This window comes from Nymphalis io, chromosome 21 (assembly GCF_905147045.1).
Source record: "Nymphalis io chromosome 21, ilAglIoxx1.1, whole genome shotgun sequence".
Classification (NCBI taxonomy): Eukaryota; Metazoa; Arthropoda; class Insecta; order Lepidoptera; family Nymphalidae; genus Nymphalis; species Nymphalis io.
This window is the reverse complement of record NC_065908.1, coordinates 6,571,286-6,594,687: the sequence shown is the minus strand read 5'-3', so window position 1 is coordinate 6,594,687 and position 23,402 is coordinate 6,571,286. Positions and strand designations below refer to the sequence as shown.

At 33.1% G+C, this 23,402-nt stretch overlaps 2 protein-coding genes across 2 annotated transcripts; one reads left to right on the top strand and one right to left on the bottom strand.

The window, feature by feature from the left end:
* Window positions 1-1,058: 1,058 nt before the first annotated feature.
* On the bottom strand, window positions 1,059-17,421 carry LOC126776796 (guanylate cyclase soluble subunit beta-1). Its single transcript, XM_050499581.1, has 15 exons — window positions 17,288-17,421; window positions 11,351-11,378; window positions 11,193-11,266; window positions 10,616-10,716; window positions 9,967-10,085; window positions 9,078-9,233; window positions 8,485-8,638; window positions 8,024-8,178; window positions 7,257-7,388; window positions 7,104-7,186; window positions 6,523-6,693; window positions 5,933-6,170; window positions 5,587-5,724; window positions 5,279-5,436; window positions 1,059-2,533 (listed from the first exon to the last, which is right to left on the bottom strand). Exons 2-15 carry the CDS (start codon window positions 11,351-11,353, stop codon window positions 2,413-2,415), a joined length of 1,803 nt encoding a protein of 600 aa, XP_050355538.1. The 5' UTR covers window positions 11,354-11,378; window positions 17,288-17,421; the 3' UTR covers window positions 1,059-2,412.
* Window positions 3,666-5,236, top strand: LOC126776859 (uncharacterized). The gene is made up of 3 exons (XM_050499700.1): window positions 3,666-3,940; window positions 4,131-4,364; window positions 4,561-5,236. The coding sequence occupies exons 1-3, from the start codon at window positions 3,811-3,813 to the stop codon at window positions 5,220-5,222; spliced, it is 1,026 nt and encodes a 341-aa protein (XP_050355657.1). The 5' UTR covers window positions 3,666-3,810; the 3' UTR covers window positions 5,223-5,236.
* Window positions 17,422-23,402: the final 5,981 nt, after the last annotated feature.

Genomic DNA, 23,402 nt, shown 5'->3' with positions numbered 1-23,402 from the left:
TTTAGTATTTTATTATAATTTCTCCCAAGTACAGAAATGACAGATGTTTTTGTATTTTTATAATAGCTTAGTATATTTTTAGTTGTACTTAAACAAACATTTCTATATGAAGATTATAACGTAATTTTTTTATGGTTTCAACGCGTATTGTCTTTACCAGTACGGTTTGATAAAACTTTTTTTTTCATTATATAAATAGGTAGACAAATGAGCAGCTTATGAATAAGCTTAATATTTAAAAGTTTGCTAAAAAATAACATCGACGTTAGTGAAATTCTAACATATGTGATATTCGATCAAGCGAAGTCCGTTTATTGCAACAACTTACAATGAAGCCCTTTTTATATCTTGTAAACAAATATTACTTAAATTTTTGTATGTGATTTTATCTACTGGTTCAATAAGTGAAGAAATTGGTGCCATTTCCTTTATTTTTATATTCCTTGCCACAACCGGATGGTGGAGGTCGTCCGTCGACATTCCAAGCCGCTTATTTTTAGGTGTTTATCGTAATGTCCAACAGCCTTGCTTTTGACTTTTTACGCATGATTTTAACCGAGTATATCGAAAAGAAGTTAGTACAATCAAAATATATTTGATTGTGATATTACGATACAATTTTATGAGTTTCATTTAAATAGGGGTAGAGAAAGGAAATGGGAAGAATCAGATGTTACTCCAGAAAAATATTAGCCTATATTCTTAAAATTTTAATTAAGTTATACTTAATACGTTGTAATTGAGAAAAATTCAGATTTGTTTTTTTTTTTTTTGGATTTTATTATATTTAGTTGTATCAGCATTTTTTTGGTATGGTTTACTGCAAGTGTTTATTGTGTCTGGGTAGGAACCACCTTCTCATCCCATATTCTACCGCTATACGTACTGGTTGTATGGGACATCCAAACTTAGTTGAACAGAGTTGGTGCTGCTTTGGCGTTATAAGTTAATATTTCTTACAGTCTGCGGTGACCACTTACCATAAGACGGATCATTTGCGTGTTGTCTTTCGTATTTTGAAATAATTTGATAATAATACACAAGATTCGTTTAATACATATTTTTATTTATTAATAATCTTTCTCATGACTAGATGCTAATAGACAAATATTTATTAATAAAGTTTTCTAATAAAAATAAATTTAACGCTCACTTATACATAACAAATTATATAATAAGTAATGACTAGATAAACGACAATGCCAGATTCCGCATCACGCCTTTGATTAATTTATGACAAATACTTATTTATAATAAACTATGAAAATAATTTGGTAATAAATTGTTAATCGCAATACTTTCACATAAAGTTACTCTCAACAGTCCAGCCCCATTTCCTGTTCAGTAAAAGCGCAGGTGTGTTACTTTGTGTGCATACGAGCTGATTAAAACATTATTTTTTATTTGAAATCAAATATAGATTTACGTGTAATAGATTCAAAATAATAACAATTTATAAAATATTTTACTGTGATACAATCGATTATTATTTTAAAGCTAGAAACACTGAGCTTTTAAATTTTGTAAACAGAGCCATTTAGAGTAATTAAAATAAACTAACCTAACTCAAGTCTGAAATGTCATTATATATATTCTTATATTTGGCTTATTTTTAAAAGCAATAAAATAGTGATTTATATAATATAGTGATCCATATTGTCTGGCATTGTCTTTTACAGAAACTCGTTTAAATTTTCTTAATAGCTTACAATATAATAAAGTTATAAAATGCAACAAAATTGGACAAAGACTAAAACATAACAAGTATCAGGTTGAACAAGTCATATAATAATCAATATGCTTAACTATATTCTTCTGTTTGACATATTTGGTTTTAAAGTACAATAACAAAATACATTATAATTAATAAATAAAACATTTAGAAATCATTATATAAAATACACTAACATGCATTTTTGACAATAAACACTAATCAACTTATAAATGTAGCAGAACTCTTAAAAACTTAAACAAACGCAACTAGGGAATGTTTGACGTCATGCGAGGTCATTGTAAGGACGTTTCAATGACGCTACAAGGTCACAATATAAAGTATTATTAATTTAAATTTAGAAATTCAGCAATTTTTTTTTCTAATTTATTATTTCAATATATTTCAGATTTGTAAATAGGAATCAATTTAACGAGTATTTGAAAAAAGCTACGAATCTCATATTAATTTTATTATGACATCTAACGGAATTAATGTTGATAGCAAATATTTTCGTTAACATGAATTTAGGCCCGAGTTAAACTACAAGACATCTAATAAATAAATTGACAAAAGTGTTACATACGACGAATATTTAAATATTTGTGAAGATAATGCAAACATCTACTACGTTAATACATACATTTTTAGTTCCTGTTAGATAGTAAGATTCTTTGGAATAAGTTATTTTTATTTTGAGTTTAAATCGCCTTCCTCGTTAGGAACCATGTCTGCATCGGCTCAGCTTTGCCCTTCATGGATACGTGGCCTCGATACGTGAGTTCAAATTGATCATCGTAATTGTCCTCCCGCATTAAATAGCTGGAAAATTAATAAAAAATATAGGCATTTCTTACTCATTTATTTATACTTAGGGTCCGTTCACACAGACCGGCTCGGAGAGCATCGGCCTGCTTTTTTCTTTTCACACAGACCGGGTCGTATACGCTTGGAATTGGCCGGAGCGGAGCCGCCAACTATTTCACATCGACCGGCTGGAAGAGATCTGAAAGCGGGTGCGAGCGAGAAAGAGCACGCAAGCGGAGCCGGTCGGCTCCTTTTATTACTTCACACGAAGCGCGTTCAGGCATTTTTAATGACAAAAAAGGTGCAAATGCAAAAATAAACTTTACTACAATCACTCAAAACACTGTTTCCAACGTGATAAAAATCTGCTCTCCTCTCCGAGCCGGTCTGTGTGAACGGACCCCTATGGTAACATTAAATTGGTTATTATTTATTTTTCTACATAGGCCTGGGTCATTAACTATCAGATAACCATTATTGGCATTGTACAAAGCCGAGATGGCCCAGTGGTAAGAACGCGGGAATCCTAACCGATGATCGTGGGTTCAAACCCGGGCAAGCACCACTGAATTTTCATGTGCTTAATTTGCGATTATAATTCATCTCGTGCTTTACGGTGAAGGAAAACATCGTGAGGAAACCTGCATGTGTCTAATTTCACTGAAATTCTGCCACATGTGTATTCCACCAACCCGCATTGGAGCAGCGTGGTGGAATAAGCTCTAAACCTTCTCCTCAAAAAGAGGAGAGGAGGCCTTTAGCCCAGCAGTGGGACATTCACAGGCTGTTACGGAACCATTATTTATCTGAAATTTCTAAACACTAAGATGTGTCATCAAAATTTGCAGCAAGTTTTATATTGACTAATATTATAGGAATATTTCATTATTTATAGCTTGATTTTTTCGGTTTTCTTGATTTAATTGGTTTCGTGCTTTTTAAAATAGTCGTAAGGTTAAATTTATTAACTGGTATGTAGAAGAAGAAATAGAATCACAAATTCGGATATTGAAAATAACTATAATATGGCTTCCCACTGGTGTAACCAAAGGTAAGTGGATTAACCTGCACTTGTAAGATTTCCAACATGACGAAAGGGAAACAATTACTGATTTTAATCTATTGCTAGACCAGATGTTGTTAAAGAACATCCTGTTAAGTGTTCTTTTTTTTAAAGTAAATGACACCTCTAAAGGAGGTCCAACTGTTTATCTTTAAAACATCAATTGTCAAATCAGTTAACATTTTTTAATAATTATTTATAAGATTTTAAATAAAATTTTGTGTGAAACATGGATTCTTTTATGGAGTTTTATTTCGACGAAGTGTTCAGCACCATGCAGCGTGATGGTTTAAATGCAAGATTCAGAAGACGTGAACTAGTGGAATATTTTAATACGGTGATTGTTGGATGTGCTAAAGGTGCTAGAAGTGCTCAATATATTTTAAACTAAAGTCACTTATATAACAAAAAATAAAACTTATTCAAATATTATTATATTTCCACTTTTATTAGACGAAAAAGGGAACGAAAAAATTGATTATTTCATATAATAGAAACCCAGTTTTGAATAATGTAATATAATAATGTGACTTAATGGTGTTGTTTCAGGTCAAAATAAATCAGATAACGCAACATGCAAATCCTTTGTATCCTCAGCACTTAGATACCACAATCGTTGCAAAACAGATAATGGTGATGTATGTCTAATGGGAAAATACCATAACCTTCTGTATATAGCAATGAAACTTGCTTTTGACTGGAGTCTACAAGATAATGGTACTGTTGCCGCTTTGTTAGATGAATTGTACGCTTGTGAAGGTACTTTTGAGAGAATCTTCCTTGGTGAGTATTATGTAATATATTAATTTAGAATCGTATTTATACTGTTTTATTTATATTGTATTTTTACTTTGGGAAATTGAGTAAGACCTTATAAAAATGTAAAACGGTTAAATAGGAATTAGATTTTTAATTCAATTTAATATTTGTATTTGTTTAATTTTTTTATATTTATTTACGTTTTTTTTTTATTCAACAGGAGCAATTTTTGGCACATCAGCACCATATTTCTTGGCGGGATGGAAATCAGATTTTATGGACAAAGAAGAAAATGTACACGCATTAGTTTTTTTCTTGGACCACGCTACAAATGCTAGTTTAGAATATAGAGACGGTATCAAAAGTTATCGCTTTATAGACGTTCCACTAGAAAGTTGTGGAAAAGCATCTCCCGTGAGAGTGGTGATTCAAATGGGAGCATCGGAAATACTTATGATTCTTTTAAGATTCGGTGCAAGAATAACTTCCGATCATGTGTCTACAAATCCAATAGAATCAATATTAGATAGATTAAAAGAATATAATAGGAAGTATCCGTACGAACTTGTATCGTGTCTCAAGTTAACTCTGAGAGCCGTACCGAGAATTAATTTTACAGTAGACAAAGCCACATTAAAACATTTAAAATTGCCACAAGATTACAATTATCAAAGAAAATTAGCTCTGGAAAAATATGGTGAAATATTGGACGATCATTTGATTCCAACTTCTAGATGTGGTATTAGGCCAGTAGAATTAAAACATCTCTGTAGATGTCAAATAAGAGAAATTCTGTGGAAAAATTTCGAACTGCCATTTGGTATTAAAAAATTACCTATACCTCTAGCCTTGCAAAAGTATTTGGATTTGTTTGATGATTAAATGTTACACGAAAATTATTATTTATTAATCCTTTTAGTGATTAATAAAAAATATACCTGTAAGTATCCTCGCTGACGTTTATAGTTCCGGGTACACCAGTGGTTTCACAGCGGCTGGTTAGATTCACCGTGTTACCAAAGAGACAGTAGCGTGGCATACGATGTCCAATAACCCCGGTCACAACTTCACCCGAATGAATACCGATAGTAATGCCCTATAACAAATAATAATTAGAATTGTCAATTTACGAATATTTAGAATAAAATTGTTACTATGTCATTTAAAGTGTATTTGGTTTTGCTTAATTTATTACTTACCTACGTGGTTGTATTAGATGGTGAAGAATAATGCTTTTGCTACTCACCACAGGTTCATCATCCACAGTGACAGTTCGGGAAAGGTCCATCATTTCAAGCGCCAGTAAAGAAATATGTTTTGCGTGTGCCACTTTATATTCTGGCAGACCAGATACAGCCATGTATTTATCTCCAACTGTTTCTACCTTCAAAATCAAAGTACAAATTAATGCTGTTACATTTTATAATATATATATATATTATTTCGGTAGATATCTTATTATTATTTATTACTATAAAAGGTATTTAGTAAAATAATCTAAATCTGGTATTTCAAAATTAATGTATCTTTCAAATATTTACTTTCAATTAATTAATTACGTTTAATATAACTAAATTGGAAATTATATTTACTTTATAAACATCAGGATTTCTTTTCGGATCGGTGAGTACATCGAAAGCAGTGTACAAGTCGTTGAGCATTTTGACGATCTTCATAGCTCCTTTATGGTCGATGTTTCTTGCGCAATAGTTCGCGAAACCAACAATGCCGCTGAAGAGAAGAGTAACAGGGTCATAACGACGAGCAGGAACTGGACGACAATGACGCAGCTCAGTAGCAACACTTATTGGAAGTACGGAGTAGAGGAGCCTGTATCATAAAATCAAGTTACGTGAATATATTTTTCTGAAAGAAAATTCTAAATTATTTGACAAATAACATATCGTATTTTTTAATAGATTATCATTGTATGTTATCGATTCGATTATTTAAGCGTCTATAAAAATAGCGATTTGGAACAAATCATGTTTTGTTTGTTGTAATCTTAAATTTCTTAAGCAAGCTAAATTACTTATAAAAACGCGCCGGTTTGTTCACTTCTCGGTCATTTAAATTCAAATCAATTAGTAACTAACGTATATTATATTTAATCCTCATCAAATCCAACTGATTATTATAAATTTAAGCACACCATAACTTTTATTAAAATATTTTTATGTACCTGTCAGTTTTTTGTTTCTCTGCTTCCAATTCGCGGAATGTTTGCTGTAACTTATCAGTCAGAACTTCAAGATTTTGAGTCAATTTATAGTCAGCTTCAAATTGCTCTGACATCAATACAAGATCCCTGGTAGCATCATGTAATGGAATGTCTGAGATGCAGAGCCCACGGCTGTAAACAATCGTACTTAATCATGTTGAATATTAATATTGTCAGTTAAAAGTATTCTTAAGATAACAGTTAGCAATAATATTGCTGTTTCGTGGTGATTTACAGACATTTTATTACAACTTTCCAAATTAAATTATACAGGAAGATCACTATATATTTGACTGAAATACGATATTGTATCTACTTACTTAGCAGATACAATATCGTAATTTCAGAGTGAGCTCATCGCGTCAGTGTTAAGTTGGTGAATTATATTTTTTGATATAATAATTTATAATTAATTAAGAATATCAGGAATATATACGCACTTAGCACCATAGCTTATTTGATATAAGAATCTAAAGTTGTGATTATAATTAAAATATACAAAGAAAACAAATATTTTCCAATGGAAATTGTAAAACATTTACCGTGTCAAGTCATCTAAGTTAGTGACACTTGGGTAGCACTGGAAAACGACTACGTCAGTTTCCGGTATATACAGCATTTGACCCTGGAATTTAAATTAATATTTGATGTTTATCTAAGCAATATAAAGATTCATTGTGATCTACTAAAAATACCTTTAAACGCAATGAAGCAATTTCTTCGTGAGGATCCGCAACTATCATTTCCTCGGGCTTAGTCTTTAATACATAAACCGTATTGATATGAGCCAAAACATTTGAAAACGTCATCTCCAAATGGGGGCGGACCTAAAATAAAAAAAAAACAAATGAGCGTCACACGCCCGGCAGATGTATAACATCGTAAGTGGAAATAAAATAATTTATAATTAAGATAACTAATAAATATATATTAAGTTAAAATAATACATAGCAACGAATTATATAGCATACGTGTCACGAACATACAAGGTTGTAGTGAGCAACGGTGGAGAAGCATGACGGCATTAGGAAACATTATGCCGTTTGCCGTTACAGCATACGAGTCGCCTCAATTTATATAAAGTGTTTATTGACAGAGAAGAAATTATATTAGAATTTATTTTTCTATATTACAAAAGACTTGGACAAAAATATCTAAAACATACACCAGCAACGAAGTATTACGAAGCGAAAAAACTATGCTTATCATAAATTAATTAAAATTCATATGGGAATGACATTTGGAATAGCTGCGGCTTCTGTAGATAAATGAATAATCATAAATGGCTTTCGAAATTTCATAAGAGTTGTAAATAGATTTAATTTTAAACAGTTTTTCTGCTAATAGTAGATGAAATCTGATTCCTGATATATCCATAAGAAATCGTTATTTAAAGCAAATATTTCTTTTCATTTAAATATCCTCATGCAAACAGCAAAATAGTAAAATTTATTAGTTTTACCGTCTCCAAAACATCAGTTATCTTGCATCCAGGGCGCGTAACTCTTGGCAGTAAGCGGGATACAGTTCGTCCAGCTTGTACGATGTTCAGCTCCCGATCAAACATCAGGTGGAATGGGAAAACACGGCAAAATGTTGCGGGACTAATCTTTGGTTCTAAAATGATAATAGATACATCCTAAATAGCATATAATATTTTTTAACATTTCAATTATATGCGACACATTTAAAATAGCACATAGTTAAAAAAAAATGTAAGCACCGAAATTAAAAAAAATATATTTTTCGGGTTATTTCATAGCCAAAATGCAAAGTCATATAACAGTTACAGGCTTAAGACGTACAATATTGTCAATGGCGTTGTCATTGCTTATTATATCTACATATCTATCGTTCATATTTGGTATTTGGATAGTTATTAAAGTATTAGATTGGCGTTGTTGCTTATGAGCATATGCTTACCAAGTGACAAAGTTTCAATTTCAGCAATCTCGGGTATAGAAACACGTCCAGTGTTGGATGTCTCCGTGATGAGGAACTGAACGTGATCGCATTCTTCCTTCGTCTTCAAGATTTCCACTTTCACCTCTGTTTTATGTAGCTTACTTGTCACCGTCTGCAATTTGATAATAATAATAATATCCTGGAACATTTTTCACACACGGCCATTTGATCCCAAATTAAGCTTGTACAAAGCTTGTGCTATGGAAACCAGACAACCGATATAATACATATACTACTTTTCTTTTGTAAATACATACTTATAAAGATAACACCCAGACTCAGAACAAACAGACATGTTCATGCAGACAAATGTCTGTCCTGGCTCGTCATAAATTATATAAACTTTTTGTAAAATTAATTGATTACATAAAATGGTACATTTTTAATTAAATATAGGAACTATTTTGGAACTATAGGGGACCTAATTTGTATTTCATGATTTCTAATTTACTTGAATGTCGAAATATTCAATCAAATAATTTCGTTCAAGAAACTACTTTTATTTTAATATTCTGAAATTACAGGAACCACAAGGAGGTCGCTTTATTTACCTTTACGATGCCAATAACAATGTGTTCCAAGCCAGGCCTATCAGAGTAATAATGAAGGACCAACGCTCCATCTTCCGGTCTTTCAGTGCATCTGAAAGATGGTGCTCGCATTCCAGGATAAAGAGTACCCAAATGGTCGTGTAAGCCATCAAGATTCTGTCAAGAAATGAGGAAATACTTTCAATACATAGAATGTCCCAGACAATTACATTTATCATTATTTATTCTAAGAATTAGGAATATTCACTTCTGCTTTACAATTTTGTATACTGAAGTTTTATGTTCCATTTAAACTCATACAATTGATCTAAATGGCAGTTTTGTAATATTTATCGGATATCTATTATATTATATGAGATCATTTAATTGTCAAAAGAAAATTAACTATGTTGATTATTAACAACTCGGTTGCTTTCCATTGACGGTTCACGTCAATTGCATGTGCACGTGCGCGTGGAGGAAATACAAAAAATGTTATGTTCAAATTTTTTTTTGTTATGATTAACATTTATTTATCTTAATTTGACTGTATCAAATTCTCTTACAAAACTTATTTCACCAAAGATTTTCTGTGATAACTTAATCGCCTTTCGACACCTTTTTTTCTGTTACTTGTACCATATGTTCTGCATTAATAATCTTATGCAATAACGCATAAATAAATAAATAATTTCAATAAGACTTGAATTCTAGATTGACTACGATAATCTTCGAACCCACATTAGTATAATATTTCTTCAACTTTCGACAGACTATAATATAAATATTTGTAATAACTGACAGTTACACACACTCACACACACATTTCACGCTATCTGTGTACCAACTAGCTAATTAATTTTATAAGCAATTAAGTTTGTCGTAATAAAATATGCAAAATACAATTTACTTGTAGAAAATCACGGGGTGTAGCTCCGAGTACTTGAAGTATCTTATCGTATCCGGAGTCTTGACAGAATTCGAAGAAAGTCATTCCGAACAATTCTAGAATGGCATCAGCTGGTTTCTCTGTAATAATTTTATTGTTAATCAATATATAGATATTAATTTCTCAATCTAACAACTCGAAAAATTGTTTGTGTTTATTAATAGCGATTTTTTTTAAATTTTAAACAATATGTAAACGCACGTGGAGTCGTGTGAGGGCTTTTTGTGCGCTTGAGATAGCCCATTAGCTGAACACGTGAATATAAATCGATTACAGCAGATTTAATTTGAGCAAGCACCGCTGAATTTCAATTGCTTAATTTGTTCATAATCCATCTCGCGCTCGGTGGTGAAGAAGAACACGTAACGAAACCTTCATGAGTTGGATAATATTGTGCTGTATCTGTATCTACCGACCTACATTGGGGCAATACAGAGGAATAACCGCCATACTTACCCCGTTAAAGGAGAATAATTCTCACGAAATATTTCACTTTGGTCTCGTTTGTAAAAAAAATATGAATTTTCAAAATTCTAATTAAATTTTACTCGTGAGCAATCCAGCCAAATGATTGCATTTCTAGATTTCGATATTCGTAGGTATAACTTACGTAAGATTTCAACAGCGGCTGTTATAAGGTTGTATGTTATATCATCTTCATATATTTGCCTTACTAGAAATGATCCTTCCATCGCCACCTCAGCCTTTTTCCTATAAAAAAATCGAAAACATTACTTTGTTACAAAATCGTTCTATTAAATTTTCATCATCATTACAGTTTGGTGATGAGCAATTCGTAAGTATTCTCCATTTAAATTATATTATAATATATTATTTGTTTATTATATATATAATTAAAAAAAGGAAATGATGAATTTTCAATTTTATACTTTCTCAACAACGATTCACTGTAAGTAAAAAAATATATAACTTAAATCGTAACGAAACGAAAAACGATTAACAAAATTTCAATTTTTCTATCACGATTGCGAGCCGAATTATAACAAAAAAAAGAAAATTTAGCCCTTGTTTCAAGAAAACGGAGAAAGTCGGTTTGTTCTTTGTAGATTTACATTTAATAAAATTTTGTGAAATGACGATCCAAAAGTGGTTGTAAAACTATTTGTATAAAGTCTATTTTTATCTGGTAATGTAGTTGAGATAGGACATTATTAATTGATACATACTTTATTTTTTCCCATGTCTCTTCACCATACGTCTTAGTCACCAACAGCTCAAGGGCGTAATTCACAAAACCGTACTGAAAAGAGATATATTTTAAAACTCACATATTACATACATATAATAAAATTTTAGATAATAATTTACACAACTACAAACATACCATATTGACGTTTAGGTCGAGAGCGTTTCTGTAACAAGAAAATGATTAACATTTATGTACGAACGTTGTAAGGATTTATTCGTTAATCTGGAACTGTTACATGAACTTCGTAACATATGTACAAAATATCGTCTGGAAACTGATATTAATGCAATAAACTACATAGTTTCCAAACAGTGAACTGCGAACACTGGAAAATTGAGTTTATATATAATATAACACAATCCGCTTCGGTTAGCGTAGATGAAATTAATAATAAAAATTGTTCGTTATGTAAATTAAAAATAAAACATGTATATAACTATATAACGTATATAAATATCGTTTATGTCTATATATATTGTTATACATAGACATCGACAGTTATGGGAAACTTTATAAGTAACATGCATTAAAAAACAATGTTTTCAACGTTCCGAATGGCAGGAAACTTTGCTGTTAATCAAAAATCACGTTAGATATTTTAGAAAACAAAACGGTGTCCCAATTTCCTAGGGGGGTAAGGGGGGAACGGAACTACCATCTAAACCGACCCAATTGCCAACCTCACCTGCACGTGGTGCTCCCTGCTAGATAACAGACGAGGCTCTGGCGACCGATCAATGGCGGTATAACCATACGCACCATGATTGGAAAAAGGGAAATAGCGACCTTGAGGTACAAGTAACCTCTAAAATGTCTGGTGCAGAAGGCAAGGGGAAACCACTGCACTATTATTCCCTAGTTATCGTCAGCTTTATGGAAAAGTCTAAGAAAGAAATGGCCCCGAGTTCCTGGCGTCCCTTAGATGGGACAGGGGTGCTAAGAATCTCCAGGTGGAAAAAATAACAAATGAAGATAGGAACGTGGAACGTCAGAAGTTTGAAGAGTCCTGAAAAAGTCTACAATGTCTGCAAAGAAATGCAACGAATGAAGATTAACATCATGGGACAAAGTGAGATTAGATGGATAGGCAAAGGTAAACACCAAATAGATAATAATTACACCATGTATTACTCTGGTGCCGAGGATAGCTCCAACAAATATGGAGTGGGAGTAATCATAAACACAAAATACATTAATACACCTATTAACTTAGTACCAAAATCAAACCGAACCATGTTACTTCAAATAGAAGCCAAGCCAAGAAATATCAACATTCTTCAAGTGTATGCTCCCACTACAGATGGGTCAGATAAAGAAGTTCGAAACTTTTATAAAGAAATAGAAGATCTGCTCCAAATGACAAAAAATCACGAAATAAATCTAGTGATTGGCGATTTTAATGCTAAAGTAGGGAAAGGAGAAGTGCCAAAAGTAGCCGGGAAGTTCGGACTTGGGGAAAGGAATGAGAGAGGAGATGCCCTTGTACAATTCTGCCCAAAGAGTGATTTTGCTATCATAAACACTTATTTTCAATTACCACCAAGGAGATTGTATACATGGACGTCACCTAAGCATACCTCTCAGCAAATTGTAAGAAATCAGATAGATTACATCCTGATCAATAATCGCTTTCGTAATTGTGTCAAAAGTGCTAAGACCTATCCTGGGGCTGATATAAGATCTGACCATAATCCAGTTGTAGCGACAATATCATGTAGACTCAAACAACTAAAGAAGAGAACACAGTACCACGCAATAGACGTGAGGAAACTTAAAGAACTTAACATCAAAGATAAAGTGGCGAAAGAAATAAACGAGTGGGCAGCAGATGAGAAACCTGGGATAATGCGTACGGTGGAGGAAGAGTGGTGTTCAATGAAGAACAAAATATTAAACATCAATAAGACACACTTGAAAAGAGGAAGGAACAATACATTTCATCAATGTTTGCTGACGATTTTCGAAGCATAGCGGTAAATTGTGATCCAAATGAGGGATATCCTATCCTGAAAAATGAAGTCACAAACGCTCTTAAAAAAACTAAAACGAGAAAATCAACCGGACCGGATAATGTTAGAGGTACTCAAACTTATTGAAGACGAAAATATTGAGTTCCTGGTTAAATTATTTAACTTGGTATACGACTCTGGCCACTTACCCAAAGACTGGCTAACCTCAACTTTTATTACGCTTCCTAAGAAGACCAACGCAAGAAGGTGCGAAGAGTTTCGAACGATTAGCCTTATGAGCCAAGTATTGAAACTATTTCTGAATATCATCCACGAGCGAATAAGAGCTAAATGCGAAAATAAATGGCCGGTACATTAACAACATCAGATACGCTGACGATACAGTCCTAATAGCATCATCTCCTGAAGAGCTGCAATTCATTATGAGCCGTGTTAATGAGTGCAGTGAAAACGCTGGTCTGAGGATGAACCTATCAAAAACGAAGATCATGGTGTTATCTAAACATAGTTTCGATGACATTGCTATCATTGTAGCAGGCCAAAAAATTGAGAGGGTGCGCAAGTACAAATATCTGGGGACATGGCTTAATGACACCTGGAGCTGTGAACAGGAGGTAAAGACTCGCATCGAAATAGCTCGAAGTGCCTTCTGCACGTTGAAAAAATTACTCTGCAATCGCAGACTTAAGATCCCTGTGCGCATACGACTCCTACATTGTTACATCTGGCCTATACTTCTTTACGGATGCGAGGCGTGGACAATTAAATAAGACCTCAAAAAACGTATAGAAGCTTTCGAGATGTGGGCTTATAGAAGTATGTTGGCCATTAGTTGGACTCAAAAGGTCTCGAACGTGGAAGTTTTGCGACGTGTCAACCAAAAACGGCAACTTTTGGAGACTGTCAAGAAGAGAAAAGTTGCATATCTCGGACACGTGCTTAGGCATGAAAGATATGAACTTTTGCAACTGATCATGATGGGAAAAGTTGCCGGAAGGAGAGCTGTTGGGCGCAGAAAAAAGTCTTGGCTGTGCAACATCCGTGAATGGACGGAAATCGCGAGTGCTGCCGAACTCTTTCGCCTCGCGAAGAACAAGAAGGAGTATTTAAAGCTGACTGCCAACCTTCGCTAGTCGGAGTGGCACTCGAAGAAGAAGAATTTCCTTTGATTTAATGCGAAGGCATTATAGCAATGAACGATCTAGCTATTAGCGCAGGTAACGGCTGCCTGAATGGTCTTGCGCTGGTGTACACACGATCAGGGGTGCGACGTCAACAGTCAGTTCATCTCATCCCTGCGGTGAGCTTTATAGTTACGAGGATAGCACGGCATGGTCGCGACCCTCTCGATTTCAACGGCGTCCTAAGCCGAGGTCCGGCCTCACAGGAGGCACCCTTAGGACGTCCGACTCTCTTGTGTGGCTCCCAACATCCGGCTGTGTTCATCTCGAACCCTCCCCCCCCCCCCCCGTGGACGCTGTAGAGGCCACTCTGGCCAACAGCAACTAGACAATTCGAAAAAAAAGGCATGGTCGCGTATGAGTTATGTGCAATAATGCATCATAGGCTTAAGTAGGTAAACACCCAACATATTCCTGCTATGTTCCTAGAGATTTAGGTATATTTTCAAAAAAAACCCTGTATCAAAAAAATGTATCAGGGAAGGTACGCGATGTACAGTGGCCTACGTGAACGCTCATCAACATCACTTTATTCGTTTAATTCCATTTTTAAATTAACCTGTAGATTTTTTTCACTGAAATACATATCAGTATTTGACAACTACTAAATAATCTTTTCGAGTACTTGAGACATCGTGATGATGCATCATGTAGGTAGCAAACATAATCTTCACGGTCGCACGCAAAGGTTTCTCTTCAATCTGGATCACGGCAGTACAAATTTGTCATGTTCGGTAATAAGATGTATAAGACATACATATTCGGCCGATTTAAGCCACGGCGACCTTTTTTACGAGAGAATAGTCAGCTGCACATGAAACATTATATAGCACAAATGTGTGCGAAAACGGAATAGTTTTATTTTCTCCCTCACTCTCATAATTCGGCAAATCTGACACGAACGGAACTAGTGCAGTTGAAAGAATTATGGCTTTACTTGCTGGGAGTGTAGACAATGTCAACTACTAATCTCCGAGATGTTATTAAAAAATCTTAAAAGAAAAACCCAATAACTTATTATTGGCCCGTAACGGTATTGAGCCCAGGATCTTGTAGCCTTATGAGCTATTTGATACACCAATGCGACAGTAACAAAGAAATCCAAAAGTAAAAGCAGCATCCGAGCAACTTCTTATGGAGAAGGTTAGGAGCTTATATCAAAACGATGCCTTAACGGTTTTGATATACATGTGACAGATTTTTATTCAATACATGCAGGTTTCCTCGCTAGCGCCTCGTTCAGCGTCGAGCATGAGAATTATAAACACAAATTAAGCACATGAAAATTCAGTGGTCCTTGCGGATGTTTGAACCCAATCTTTTATACTCATTACGTAATGGTGGAAGAATGCATGAATTATTGGAATAAATGAAATGTACATGTTATTATTTTATTTACAATTATATAAATTTCCTTTAATTATAAATAAATTATATACATTTCTCTCTGACTGTACTTGATATTAATAAAGCGAAAATTCTCATTAATCATTAACCCCATCAAACAGACTTAGCTGAAAGCCTCCCCGTAATCCCAAGATTTCAATAAAATTCAATTCACCGCTTATTACCTTTATAAATTCATTTGTTTATAATCTCAAACGGGAGGAATTCTCATTATCTTGTTTCTATAAACCTTTGAAGTGAGGGCAATATTGCATTTTTATCTTTGAAGATTCATTTGATATCGGTTCGTGGTTTTCAATTTCTTATAAAACATTTCAGAATTAGATATGTTATTTTTGGCTTGAAAATATATTTTTAAAGGTTCTACCAGTATTAACATAATGTTGAATAGGAAGTTTCCTACTGTATTTATTTCTTCCTGTTTACTATGTTCGACCTATGGCGACCATTCACAACTGAGACTAGACAATCACCTTGGAAGTGCATACGTATATATATACATATATATATATATATATATATACTTACATTTAATAGGCCAGCGTTTGACCGTAATACGATATAAATACGACTGATTACCCTGCCAAAAACTAACAAAAAGAAAAAATATATGTATATACCGTATCGGGATGATTTCTCTTTATTTATTGGAAAAGAAAAAAGTAAACATGAACAAACGTGATTGTTAACAGCTACATAATTCACAGACTGTGTTGCAGCCATTAGCGCCCACCTCCAGGAAGGAGACTAATGCGAGGTTGCTAACAATACTCCACACATCCAAATCTGTTCACGCATTTAAAAGTTATAGTGGAATAAAGATACATACATACATGAACCCGAAAAACATTACACTCCTTTTTCGAAAGTCGTGTTTTAATATAATAATGAAGTAAAAAATAAATCTCTAATTTTATTACATGTCTTTAGATGAAACATTTCTTTTTCTACATTTAACGCTTAATCATATTTTATGCTGGAAGTAAGTAAATGCAAATATAAATATTAGTTTATAATTTACCGTTTCTAATATAATAATAATGTTTGGTTTCCAATTATATATTTGAACATTACCAACGCCATCTAGTTATTCAGTTGTAAATATAATAAAGATTTGAAGTGTAAGGGTTTGTATCAAAACTAAAGCGACTATTGCACAAGAGATGGCGCTACGTAAATATATTACGCTTGAAATTTCTAAGATTTTTTTTATTTATACATTTTATTTAGATTACCTCCCTTTTTTTATTTAAGTTTAAATGTAAATTAAACACTTATAATCCGAATAATAACAATATAATTAAATTCAGAACCAATAAAATAAAATAAAAAATATATATTATTTTAAGAGCATTTAGTGTTAACTTTTTAAGCATAAATAATGAAAATAAACAAATATACATGTATTACAAATTAAAAAAATAAATAAACATATTAAATGGAATTGAATTAAATAATTAATAAAATTAATTACTAAACTTACATTGAAAACCTAAAAATTAATTTAACCTCACCTTTTCGTCCTCTTTAGGTAATGAGTTTGAATAGTTTTTCAATTTGCCGCAATGAAGCCATATATTTTTTATAGTTACGTCGTGTTTGTTTGTAATTAGGCCGAGAACATCAACTATGTAACTACACGCGCCGAGAGCGGAGGGTGAACTGACGTTTCTTTACTTATTTGCCACAGAACAAAAACACAGATTGTCCGTTTAACTACGCATGTCTGGTATTAAATTATTAATTATACAAACTAAACAGGATTCAGTTTAACTAATTACTTATAAATAGAATGAAAACATTTTATTTGACATTTAAAACTGTGTTATTATTTTATTTTAAAAGAAAAATTTAATATTTTTAGCGACATCTAACGGAATTTTCCTATATTCATTAGTGTTACTACTGGTTAGCAGATGTCACTAGAAGTTTTTTTTAACGTAATGTTTAATATTTAAACGATGCCATGATGTAATAATATAATTATAATATAATTGAATAATTGTTGTGTTTTTATTTTTTATTATTCAAAGCCTATTCTAACTTTCAATGACAATTTAAATACGTTTTGTTGCCATTTGTATATAAAATCCGTGCCATTTTCAATTATTTACAATGTATGCATAATAGCGGGTTTTTTTTTTAGAAGTTAATTTATATTTAAAATGAAAGAACTTAAACATTAAATCTTAATTATAATAAACAAAAAATCTTTCTCGAAGAAGATGAAGAGCGAGTATAGAATTGAAAATCTTTTTGAACTTTAATTTTTTGTTTTATTTGAGTTCGGTAATTGCAAATTTTAATTGTAATACATTATATATAAATTCATCAACATATAATTATAATTACATGAATATGTTAAATACATATATTTTTTTATTTGGTTATGGTTTTAACGTGACAGCCATAGAGACTATGACCTCGAGTTTTACGAAAAGTTAAAACTAAAAACGGTAACCGTTGTTCTCTATTTCTTTATTTTGATGTATTTTTTATATAAAATAGATTGGCTGACTGGTAAATGGACTGTCATTTATCTATGATGTTATGACCTTTGTGCCTGTAGTTACACTGGCTCACGCAGCCTTCAAATCGGAACACTACAATATTGTGGTGCTATTTGGCGGTAGTATATCCGATGAGTGGATGGTACCTAGGCGCGGTAACACAAAGCCCTATCACCAAGTATAATGTTATTAATAGTTCTCTCATCGTGTTGCTTAGAACATACTCGGCTTTATGAATGAATAGGACACTATCTTCGTGGCAGGAGTCTGTAATAAAAATACTTTTCCCTGTGACACGATATTGCTGTAATTTCTTTGTTTTACGGATAATTATAACCCCTTGCTTATATTTCAAGGTAAGTTCGTTCCGGTCGATAAAAGGTAATTGATTTATATCGCTAATAAGAGTGACCTTTGTCGCACCAATGATTCTTATCACCATTATAATGGACACAAAGTGGTTATCAACAAAGGTCTACTCATGCTGGTAACAGGCGCGTAAAAGTCTGCCCAATATTTTATTATGCACGCACTGCGCCCTAAATATGCCAAGGACAAGCGAATCATGATGATGATGAGGTTTCTAAGCCCGTCATATTGTTTTAAGAAATAATATTTTATGGAAAAAATATTTCTTTCGTTTTAGTAAAATTTCATTCAAAACATATGGTACTTCAAAAAAGTAAGCAGTTTAAGCGCTTGATTTCACTAAAGGTGAAGCAACTGCTTACATTGAATTGAAATAACATCAAAAAACAAAATCAAATAAATATGCAATCACTTTTTCATTAACAAAATTAATAATTGAATATGGTAATTATATGCAATAATATTATTTTAATATTAGTGAAAATAAACGCATACTAAACGTTATTTAATATCATAATTACTAGGTGTGTCATATTTTTATTTTTATCATTGTGACATTATAATTCATTTATATTGGCGATATAATATTTAATGGTTTCCAAGAATGGCGCAATGCTGACCTTCAAGAATTTTAAAGATTTTTTATATTTCTTATGAAACAATTCATTTAATGGATTGCGCCTATGAAAATTCTTCAGTTACTTATTCTAATGGATACTGTTATAAAAAACGCGAAAATAAAATAAGATTTTTTTTTAATTTGAACCGTTTGTCTCTGTGGGCAAGCCCGTGCAAGCACCACTGGATTTTCATGTGCTTAATTGGTGATTGTGGTGAACGAAAACATCATGATGAATTCTGCATGTCTGCATGACACACATAGGTACACCGTTAATATCCTAATAATAATAATATCCTGGGACATTTTTCACACACGGCTATCTGATCCCAAATTAAGCTTGAACAGAGCTTGTGCTATGGAAACCAGATAACTGATATACTACATATACTATTTTTCTTTTGTAAATACATACTTATATAAATAATTACACCCAGACTCAGGACAAACAGACATGTTCATGCACACAAATATCTGTCCTGGGTGGGAATCGAACCCACAACCTTCGGCGTGAAAGCAAGCATCAACCAACCACGCCAACCGGCTCAAACCGTTGAGGAGTAAGCTTAGAACATTCTCCTAGCTTAACAATAGCATAGCATTTACTTTACAATATTTATTCCACTGCTGATTCTCTGCTCTTGGGGAGAATATCTGAAATTCTATGTGAATAATCTGTATGCCAAACTAAACCAGAAGGAGACTTGGCTTATTATAATCACATGTCAATGCAAAAAAAATTGTAACATTTATATAAATAAAGTTCATTTTGTTTTTGAGAAAAAAGTTTAACCATATTGTCTTTATTAATTATTCCGCCTTTCATCCGTGTCTATTTCCTCTTGACTCCATTATGACATTCCTACATGACAATTGATAAGTATATTACTCTTATCCTATTGATTTAAAGTAGAAATGAACAGTTATATTAGTGTTATTGGAGAAATTCTAAATATTTATAATGTATTTATTATAAGCCTCCAATCCTTATTGGATCGGAGCGGTGGGATGAGCCTCACCTTTCCATTATTGAGAGGAGATCTTGGCCCAGTAGTGGGGCATTTAGAGGCTGTTACTGTTACTTTTTATATTAAAACATATAAACGTCTTTCATTTTCTATGAAAGATATTTTTTATTCATATTTCATATTTCTACGATATGTGTAATTATTTTATTTGAAAGTTCTTTAAAAAACGTTTTGTTTTTCGTTTTGCACGTGCGTAAATTTTTCGACATTACACGACTTAATTTTTCTATATAAAATATTTTTATGAACCATTCATGCAGATAGAATCTTCTTTAATACAAGAAGAAGATTCTTTAAAAAAAAGACATATTTTAAAGTTCAGTTTTAAAATGAAAAAAAAATTGATAGTTATAAAAAGGCATACAAACCTGAGCCAATCCCAAATGACTTTGAATCGGATGACGTAATAACAATGAGCGTACGTTAAATCAACACACCCTAAAATTTCCGTGGACAGCTATCACTCCATTATGTTTAATTACTACCACCACCAACGCCACACCTTCACCACACGGAAATCTGTGTGAACTTTTGTGCAATTATGGTATATTTTGATTTACCTATATTTATTAATACTATTGTTTGTACTTGCTTAAAAAATATTTTTGTATGTTTCTTTATTTAATATACTTTGGTTATTTGACTGAATTGTTGATCTAGTGGCTTGAAGGCCGCAGACCCGGACCGTAGACCCTCCTGGGTTCAATTCCCAGATCGGGCCAATAAAAACCTATTGGGTTTTTCTGTCAGAAAATTTTCAGTAGCAGCCCGGAGTCTGGAAGTTGGAAGTGTATACACTCCCGTGCCTCGGAAAGCACGTAAAGCCGTTGGTCCTGCGCCTAAACTCTTTCCTATCGTGTCGGATTGCCGTCCCATCCGATTATAAGAGTTAGAGAATAAAGAGTGCAGCTGTGTTTGCGCACACACTTGTGCACTATAATATCTCCTGCTCAGTTGGCTAATCTCTTTTGAGATTGACCGCCGTGGCCGAAATCGGTCTGGGGGACATAATAATTATTATACTTTAAATTACAATACATCAAAAATAAAAATAATTTATTTAACATGAAAGCAACTTACTTATTGATAGTCAAATTAGAAACTATTACCACAGTAATTATTTATATAAAAATATAAACCGAATTAAATGAATTAATATATTTAAAAAACATGAGTTAAAAACTAAAATAATCATTCGTTTTGTTAAAATTTCGATGCCCTAAAATCGGATTCGGTTTCCACATTAGAAGTTAATAAACTAAATATATAGAATCTAGAGAAACATAAATATTTATTTGAATGCTAAGTACGACTACAGATGCAAGTTTTATATAAATAAAATATAGTATATTACAAAGTATAAATCGATTTAAAAACATATATATATAGGCCTCTGCATCTTTGTCAGATGATTTAAGCAAGCCACTCTCCGTGTTGTTTTCCACCTGCAAGACAGGTGAGCGAAGTGTCCTCTCCGTGGATGCTGCTACGCCTGGGCAGGCGACTTTATGGCAACACGGGCTCGCCCAGTACCCATGCCACCCTCTCCTCCTCCCCAGCAGGATCCGCAGGAATGACGAGTCAATACGTGTGGTGCTGGTTTGGCCGCAGGTGACTGGCTTACGCCTAAACGGAGGCACCGCTCCGGGTTTAATATTAGTTTTCCTTCTTCTTTGGCGTGACGCTGGGATAATTTTGGGAAACAACGTATCAAGGGGAGGGGTGAGGATACTGTGATCACGGAAGATACAGGAATGTGACACTAGTAGCTAGAGCAGTCCGGGGTCGCGTACCCGTAGTGATTCCAACCAGCTATCGGACAGATAACTGGTAGATCCACCCTCTGGACAAATAAACAAACATAACCTTTCATAAAATTTGTTGTCTCATTAAAGAACTGTTATACAATTGAATAGGAAATCGACTCAATAAAAATAACATCGTTATATCTGCAAGTGGTTTGATTCTCATAAGCCTCACTCACAATCTGAGGCGGTTAGGTTCCATGACGGTTTGTGAAGAATATGACATGAGGCAATCTTGGCAAAGATAGTCGGTCGCCCTGACTCTGGCCAACTGTTCTCACTTGCCGGGGTTAAATCATTTGCTAAAAACTTGCTGTTCAATATGTAAATTGATGTATAAATATAATTAATATACATTTTATATTCGGGCGTGAGACTTAATAATACATATAAAATTGGTATACAATAAAATAGAACGATGGCATTTGTGAATTTGTCTAAGTTTCAACGCGAAATATTGCTCCGGGACATGCAAAAAAGCAATTTACCGGGATGCGAGGATATCTTCGTATAATTTCCGTCATGAAATGAGTTTTTTTTTGTGTGAAATAAATGGGCACCACTGAATTTTTAAACGCTTATTTACCGAGAGTTTCTCTCACTGCTCTTTTAATTTGCGGCTGTACGTGCGTGTGGTTTGATGAGTGATTGTGCAAAATACATGAGAAGTTTTGGAAAATATTTTAATCGTAAGGCTTAAGGCGTGTATAAACATGAAATGGTTTCATTTGAGTTACAATGATTCCTTTTTTCTCGGTAATAGTTATTGGAAAAAGTAAATGTCTTAACCATCATCATATAAAACATTTCATCTTCATTAAAAAAACAAATAATTAAAAACACTTAGAACTAATAGAAACAAATATTCAAAATGCTCTTTGAATTTGTTATTATTAGATTTTTCCAAGCTATCTATCGCAAGATTTTTTTATTTACATCGGAATCTTAAGAAACACAATACTAAGGGAACTTTCGGCTTATTTTGCAGAATATATTTTTTAGCAAATTTTTTAAGTAATCAATACTCGGAAATCGTCATGTAACCCCGCTGTAACCTAATAAATAAGCACGGGACGAAACGTTGTACTAAACGAGCCTGTGAGACTTTTCTCCGGAAACACAGAGTCAAGTCACAGTCCCTGTGGTTTGAGGTCTCCCCGCGGCATATTTATCTATAACGTCCGAAAAACCTCTTAATTACTCTTAAGTAGATTAGGTAGATGTTTAAATCGGCTACTTACACCACTCTACACCTTCTAAGAAACCATTTATTTATTGCAAAAAATCGTAATCTATAT

Bases quoted from the DNA above. Each gene is read 5' to 3' on its own strand.
- LOC126776859 (XM_050499700.1), top strand. From the start codon at position 3,811: ATGGATTCTTTTATGGAGTTTTATTTCGACGAAGTGTTCAGCACCATG. The intron at 3,941-4,130 runs GTGCTAGAAGTG...GTGTTGTTTCAG, and splicing joins GATTGTTGGATGTGCTAAAG to GTCAAAATAAATCAGATAAC. The intron at 4,365-4,560 runs GTGAGTATTATG...TTTATTCAACAG, and splicing joins TTTTGAGAGAATCTTCCTTG to GAGCAATTTTTGGCACATCA.
- LOC126776796 (XM_050499581.1), bottom strand. The intron at 7,389-8,023 runs GTAAAACTAATA...TTTTTATTTTAG, and splicing joins TAACTGATGTTTTGGAGACG to GTCCGCCCCCATTTGGAGAT. The intron at 2,534-5,278 runs GTATATTTTTTA...TTAATTTTCCAG, and splicing joins GTCAGCGAGGATACTTACAG to CTATTTAATGCGGGAGGACA.